General features: G+C 55.2%; 1 protein-coding gene across 1 annotated transcript; it reads right to left on the bottom strand.

The window, feature by feature from the left end:
• Positions 1–443: 443 nt before the first annotated feature.
• On the bottom strand, positions 444–7761 carry LOC142477078 (cullin-9-like; the record flags this gene model as incomplete). The annotated part of the gene is made up of 3 exons (XM_075582131.1): positions 444–2444; positions 2546–2717; positions 7681–7761. Coding segments are annotated over 3 exons (324 nt in total), but the record flags the coding sequence as incomplete, so codon positions are not given.
• Positions 7762–7910: the final 149 nt, after the last annotated feature.

Below are 7910 nucleotides of genomic sequence, written 5' to 3' on the forward strand. Positions count from 1 at the left end.
TCCAAATGGTGAACTAATTAATATTAATGATTTTATCCTTTGTAATACTGACCATGTAGTTTATTTATTAGAGTGTCCGTGTGGCCTTTTTTATGTGGGGCGCACTAAACGTGCTTTAAAAGTACGCATTTTAGAACATCTGCGCAACATTAAACTAGGGTTTATGAAACATAGCCTTTCAAAACATTATGCACTATGTCACAATAGTGATCCCTCAACCCTCCTATTTAAAGGCATTAAGCATATACCAAAAAATAGGAGAGGGGGGGATAGGGTTAAGGAACTATCTAGGCAGGAAACCTTCTGGTTACACAAATTAAACACCTTGTATCCAGGGGGTTTAAATGAAGATATAGATATCTGGTCTCTGTACTGATCTTTTAATCACATTTAACTCTTTTGAACTATTTCCAGTATTTTAACGGAATTATATATTTGCGGTTCTATGTCCTTTTATGAAATATTTTTATTGTAATTTCTAATCAGTTTTAAGATTTTTTAGTCTGCTGCTTTTTAGATATAGTCTGCTCTGAACAATTTTCAAGCTTCTTTTATATAACACAATTCTCTATTAGTCATCCAGGTCCATAGGGCAACTGATACAACCTGTTATTGTGCTTTTTGCCATGTTTTTAACACTTTGCTCTTTGTTTTAGTATCATCAATCGCGTCCTAGTAATCATTGTTGTTGTTAATAAAGTTTATTGAGGTTTTTTTCTTATGTTTATGACTACCAGTGACGCTTGCCTTTCGGGACTTTAACTCCGCCCCTGCCGCTCTCCTATTGGATAAGAGAGTAGACGGCTCAGCCAATGAGGCACGATCGCGGGGTATTTAGGATTTACCTGAAACCACTCGATTTTAGTCCCTGATGAAGAAACCTGTTGGTTTCGAAACGCGTAGGACATTCTGGACAAGTGCTCTACCTTTCTACTAGCACCCTACTGCGCGAGCTGACTGAGTTTGAACGGCGCCGAAATCGGCGACTCCCCGTGGTGACGTCATCAACCAGGAAGTGTTCCACACGGAGGAGAGTGCCAGCGCCCAGCTCATGCTTAGTTTCGCTTTGCCAAAGCACTGCATGGGCCAGCAGCTCCCGTTCTACTCGTGCTCTGGGGAGCAAGGACCAGCAGAGGTTGTGCATCTACCCCACTAGGACCCTGCACCAGAGTTATCAGCGTTTCTACCCCTGTGAGGACACCTATTCCGGTCTCCAGAGGCGTTGGGTAACATATCCCGAAACTGCTTGTTGTTACTGCATTTGATGTACGCACAATACTCACCCATTTATTGTTTATGTGAATATAATTTTTAATGCACTATGAGCGTTGGGCGCTGTGTCTTTTTTGTATTTATCAGTACAGTACATGCATCGATAAGTGGGAAAAAGGTAGTGCTTCACTTTAAGTACATTTTCGCTTTACATACATGCTCCGGTCCCATTGCGTATGTTAATGCGGGGTATGCCTGTATTCATAAATACGAAAATTGGGAGCCACGCTTACATCGCGTTATAAGCGGATTCGCGTTGTAACGGATCGCGTTATAATGGGGTTGAGCTGTATATATATATGCACATCCCCTGAAAAAGGCCTCTCTGTGGGGTTGAAACGTCGGTTATGTGTGATGCTGTTTAAGCTAATATCACCTTTTGTCATCTTCCTACTGTCTCAGTCCTTGGATGGTAACGTATTTTACACACACACGCACACGCACACACACACACACACACACACAATCTGTGTCACACACACACACACACACACACGATTCTTTATTATTAAATGCCAAGAAAGGCAATATCACAAATCGGGAATACTCATTCCTTAAGAAACACAAACCAAAAATTCCAACATTTTAACCTACTGCCTAAAAATCAAGTCAAGCCCCCAAGGCGTGAAATCGTATCAGGTAACGGCTCACTGGGCCGGACGGTTTGTATTTTAACTGACCAAGAGATCCGTCCCTTTGTAGAAAGTGTGACATCCTATGTCCGTGACCCATGGGATATATTATACACATGAGTAAGGAGGTGACATTGAGCGTACATATCTCACACAGCGATGGCTTCCAGGCAGGACCAGATTTTGGAAGATGAGAATGATGTATATGAGGGTAACGGGTGTACCCTGCGTTTGTTACATTTCTTCTGACACCTAATTATTTTCTTTTTAACCCCACATTTTACTTACAGGCGGCAGGAACTGCCGTGGCTCCGTCCTTTGCAAACCTATTTCTCGGTTGGTGGGAAAATAAATTGGTGTTTGGTGATCCTTTGTGATCCTTTGGGCGAGTACAGTACACAAAATATGTTCTATTCTGGTTTCGCGTCATCGGCGATATATTGATCATGCAAATCAAAAATGTGCGTAGCTAAATATTTCCTGTAATATTCATCTGACGTTTCACGCAATTCGGTTTGCTTCTTGAATGTAAAAATCTCCCTGCAGGATAACGTATTATTACAAGACATTAATCTTAAGCTTATGGCTACAAATGGTCTCTTACATGTTTATACGCACGCGCGGCACACACACATCCTTACGCTTTGTGTAGAAGTCCGTGAATCGCTGCAGGGAGCCGCTGAGGGATTCTGGGAAATGTTTGCTGTGATCCTCCATGTAGCAGAGAGGGGAGATGGGCCAGCATTGAGGGGACAGGACAGAAACCTGCACCTCTGAAACCTCAACGCGGGGAGGAGAGACATCTTGTGTGACCTAGAGACAGAGGAGAGAAGAGTCCTCAGAGAATGACCTAGAGACAGAGGAGAGAAGAGTCCTCAGAGAATGACCTAGAGACAGAGGAGAGAAGAGTCCTCAGAGAATGACCTAGAGACAGAGGAGAGAAGAGTCCTCAGAGAATGACCTAGAGACAGAGGAGAGAAGAGTCCTCAGAGAATGACCTAGAGACAGAGGAGAGAAGAGTCCTCAGAGAATGACCTAGAGACAGAGGAGAGAAGAGTCCTCAGAGAATGACCTAGAGACAGAGGAGAGAAGAGTCCTCAGAGAATGACCTAGAGACAGAGGAGAGAAGAGTCCTCAGAGAATGACCTAGAGACAGAGGAGAGAAGAGTCCTCAGAGAATGACAGAGAGAGAGAGAGGAGGGGAGAGAAATAGTCCTGCAACAAGCTCCTCCTGCAGACTGTCTCACCCCTTCCTCCTGCAGGCGGTCTCACCCCCTCCTCCTGCAGGCGGTCTCGTCCCCTCCTCCTGCAGGCGGTCTCACCCCCTCCTCCTGCAGGCGGTCTCACCACCTCCTCCTGCAGGCGGTCTCACCCCCTCCTTCTGCAGGCGGTCTCACCCCCTCCTCCTGCATGCGATCTCACCCCCTCCTCCTGCAGGCGGTCTCGTCACCTCGTCCTGCAACAAGCTCCTCCTGAAGACTGTCTCACCCCCTCCTCCTGCAGGCGGTCTCACCCCTTCCTCCTGCAGGCGATCTCACCCCCTCCTCCTGCAGGCGGTCTCACCCCCTCCTCCTGCAGGCGGTCTCACCCCTTCCTCCTGCAGGCGGTCTCACCCCCTCCTCCTGCAGGCGGTCTCACCCCCTCCTCCTGCAGGCGGTCTCACCCCCTCCTCCTGCAGGCGGTCTCGTCCCCTCCTCCTGCCACAAGCTCCTCCTGCAGACTGTCTCACCCCCTCCTCCTGCAGGCGATCTCACCCCCTCCTCCTGCAGGCGGTCTCACCCCCTCCTCCTGCAGGCGGTCTCACCCCTTCCTCCTGCAGGCAGTCTCACCCCCTCCTCCTGCAGGCGGTCTAACCCCCTCCTCCTGCAGGCGGTCTAACCCCCTCCTCCTGCAGGCGGTCTCGTCCCCTCCTCCTGCAACAAGCTCCTCCTGAAGACTGTCTCACCCCCTCCTCCTGCAGGCGGTCTCGCCCACTCCTCCTGCAGGCGGTCTCACCCCCTCCTCCTGCAGGCGGTCTCGTCCCCTCCTCCTGCAACAAGCTCCTCCTGAAGACTGTCTCACCCCCTCCTCCTGCAGGCGGTCTCACCCCCTCCTCCTGCAGGCGGTCTCGCCCACTCCTCCTGCAGGCGGTCTCACCCCCTCCTCCTGCAGGCGGTCTCGTCCCCTCCTCCTGCAACAAGCTCCTCCTGAAGACTGTCTCACCCCCTCCTCGTGCAGGCGGTCTCACCCCCTCCTCCTGCAGGCGGTCTCACCCCCTCCTCCCAGCATGCTGTCTCAATCCTCTCTAACCCCCTCCTCCAGCAGGCTGTAACCCCCCCCCTCTCACCTCCCCTCCCCCTCCCTCTCCCCTCACCTCCTCCCCTCACCTCCCCTCTCCCTCCTCACCTCCCCTCTCCTCTCCCCCCTCACCTCCTCCTCCGGCTCTCCCTCCTCATTGTAAGGAATCCACTACTGGCTTTGACTATAGCCTTGCAGACCTGTGCAGTTGCAAGCTTCCTCTGGCAATCTATGGCACAGGTGCTGCCTCTCATTGCAGCTTCTGCCCTGTGCTCTTTCATTGGAGGAATTCTCACACACCCTCCTCCTGTGATTGGATCTACGCCCTTTATATTCTAGGCGTCGGCACTGAACAAGTGCCGAGCATAACTATTCCTACCTCTATGTTACTGTCTCTGCACAAACCACCCCAGGCCTCTCTCCTAGCGTTCTTACCTTCCAAGTTCCTGAGTATCCAGAGGCCTGGTCCTGGACGTCTGTGCTGAAGCGTTGTTGCCAGCACTGGCCTGCTGCTATCTCCTTGCAGTGGCCTACCCTGGACGTCTGTGCTGAAGCGTTGATGCCAGCACTGGTAACTGCTGCATTCCCTCCTAGCAGTGGCTACCCTTCCTGTCCTGCGGCCTGCTGCTATTCTCCTGCAGTGGCCTACCCGGGATGTCTGTGCTGAAGCGTTGATGCCAGCACTGGCCTGCTACTATCTCCTTGCAGTGGCCTGCCCTGGACGTCTGTGCTGAAGCGTTGTTGCCAGCACTGGTATCTGCTGCATTCCCTCCTAGCAGTGGCTACCCTTCCTTTCCTGCGGCCTGCTGCGATCCTCTTGCAGTGGCCTGCCTTGGACTTCTGCGCTGAAGCGTTGGTTCTTCCCGACGCTGCCCTGCGGTGAACTTTGGCTAGCCTGCTGTCTCCTCCTGCTGAGATCGGCGTCATGGGCCGAGGCCGCTCCTCGCGCAGAAGCCACCCCCGCGCTCACGCTCCTAAGCTGAAGCGGGGCACTCCTGATTTCCTGTTGCCGAACTCCTGCTTCATTAACGACGATGCTGCCTTCTCCAATCCTGACCCTGCGATGTACGACTACGAACTGCGCACTCCGGATCAGTCTGCGTGGACTAAGGTCGGTGATTATATAACCCCTCCTCAGCCCCGCGGTCCGGTCCCGGTTTGTGGCGAGCATCGGCGTAACACTCATTATAAGACAGTAACCCTGAATCCAGCTCCTGCAGGCTGAATAGATGGTGTTCTCTCTGCAGATCCCCCCCCCTCTCTCCCCTCACCTCCCCTCCCCTCTCCCCCCTCACCTCCTCCTCCGGCTCTCCCTCCTCTGTATCAGACAGTAGCCCTGAATCCAGCTCCTGCAGGCTGAATAGATGGTGTTCTCTCTGCAGATCCCCCCCCCCTCTCTCCCCTCACCTCCCCCCCTCCCCCCCCCCCCTCTCCTCTCCCCCCTCACCTCCTCCTCCGGCTCTCCCTCCTCTGTATCAGACAGTAACCCTGAATCCAGCTCCTGCAGGCTGAATAGATGGTGTTCTCTCTGCAGATCCCCCCCCCCTCTCCCCTCACCTCCCCTCCCCCCCCTCTCCTCTCCCCCCTCACCTCCTCCTCCGGCTCTCCCTCCTCTGTATCAGACAGTAGCCCTGAATCCAGCTCCTGCAGGCTGAATAGATGGTGTTCTCTCTGCAGATCCCCCCCCCTCTCTCCCCTCACCTCCCCTCCCCTCCCCCCCCCTCTCCTCTCCCCCCTCACCTCCTCCTCCGGCTCTCCCTCCTCTGTATCAGACAGTAGCCCTGAATCCAGCTCCTGCAGGCTGAATAGATGGTGTTCTCTCTGCAGATCCCCCCCCCTCTCTCCCCTCACCTCCCCTCCCCCCCCTCTCCTCTCCCCCCTCACCTCCTCCTCCGGCTCTCCCTCCTCTGTATCAGACAGTAACCCTGAATCCAGCTCCTGCAGGCTGAATAGATGGTGTTCTCTCTGCAGACCCCCCCCCCCTCTCTCCCCCTCCCCTCCCCCCCCCCCTCACCTCCTCCTCCGGCTCTCCCTCCTCTGTATCAGACAGTAGCCCTGAATCCAGCTCCTGCAGGCTGAATAGATGGTGTTCTCTCTGCAGACCCCCCCCCCCTCTCTCCCCTCTCTCCCCTCCCCTCCCCCCCCCCTCTCCTCTCCCCCCTCACCTCCTCCTCCGGCTCTCCCTCCTCTGTATCAGACAGTAACCCTGAATCCAGCTCCTGCAGGCTGAATAGATGGTGTTCTCTCTGCAGACCCCCCCCCCCTCTCTCCCCTCCCCTCCCCTCCCTCCCCTCTCCTCTCCCCCCTCACCTCCTCCTCCGGCTCTCCCTCCTCTGTATCAGACAGTAGCCCTGAATCCAGCTCCTGCAGGCTGAATAGATGGTGTTCTCTCTGCAGATCCCCCCCCCCCCTCTCTCCCCTCACCTCCCCTCCTCTCCCCCCCTCTCCTCTCCCCCCTCACCTCCTCCTCCGGCTCTCCCTCCTCTGTATCAGACAGTAACCCTGAATCCAGCTCCTGCAGGCTGAATAGATGGTGTTCTCTCTGCAGATCCCCCCCCTCTCTCCCCTCACCCCCCCTCCCCTCCCCCCCTCTCCTCTCCCCCCTCACCTCCTACTCCGGCTCTCCCTCCTCTGTATCAGACAGTAACCCTGAATCCAGCTCCTGCAGGCTGAATAGATGGTGTTCTCTCTGCAGATCCCCCCCCCTCTCTCCCCTCTCTCCCCTCCCCTCCCTCCCCTCTCCTCTCCCCCCTCACCTCCTCCTCCGGCTCTCCCTCCTCTGTATCAGACAGTAGACCTGAATCCAGCTCCTGCAGGCTGAATAGATGGTGTTCTCTCTGCAGATCCCCCCCCCCCCCCTCTCTCCCCTCACCTCCCGCCCCCCCTCTCCTCTCCCCCCTCACCTCCTCCTCCGGCTCTCCCTCCTCTGTATCAGACAGTAGCCCTGAATCCAGCTCCTGCAGGCTGAATAGATGGTGTTCTCTCTGCAGATCCCCCCCCCCTCTCTCCCCTCACCCCCCCTCCCCCCCCCCTCTCCTCTCCCCCCTCACCTCCTCCTCCGGCTCTCCCTCCTCTGTATCAGACAGTAACCCTGAATCCAGCTCCTGCAGGCTGAATAGATGGTGTTCTCTCTGCAGATCCCCCCCTCACCCCCCCTCCCCTCCCCCCCTCTCCTCTCCCCCCTCACCTCCTCCTCCGGCTCTCCCTCCTCTGTATCAGACAGTAGCCCTGAATCCAGCTCCTGCAGGCTGAATAGATGGTGTTCTCTCTGCAGATCCCCCCCCCCTCTCTCCCTCTCTCCCCTCACCTCCCCCCCTTTCCCCTCCCCTCCCCTCCCTCCCCTCTCCTCTCCCCCCTCACCTCCTCCTCCGGCTCTCCCTCCTCTGTATCAGACAGTAACCCTGAATCCAGCTCCTGCAGGCTGAATAGATGGTGTTCTCTCTGCAGATCCCCCCCCCTCTCTCCCCTCCCCTCCCTCCCCTCTCCTCTCCCCCCTCACCTCCTCCCCCGGCTCTCCCTCCTCTGTATCAGACAGTAGCCCTGAATCCAGCTCCTGCAGGCTGAATAGATGGTGTTCTCTCTGCAGATCCCCCCCCCCCCCCTCTCTCCCCTCACCTCCCCCCCCCCCCCTCTCCTCTCCCCCCTCACCTCCTCCTCCGGCTCTCCCTCCTCTGTATCAGACAGTAACCCTGAATCCAGCTCCTGCAGGCTGAATAGATGGTGTTCTCT

Source organism: Ascaphus truei, unplaced genomic scaffold (assembly GCF_040206685.1).
Source record: "Ascaphus truei isolate aAscTru1 unplaced genomic scaffold, aAscTru1.hap1 HAP1_SCAFFOLD_1921, whole genome shotgun sequence".
Classification (NCBI taxonomy): Eukaryota; Metazoa; Chordata; class Amphibia; order Anura; family Ascaphidae; genus Ascaphus; species Ascaphus truei.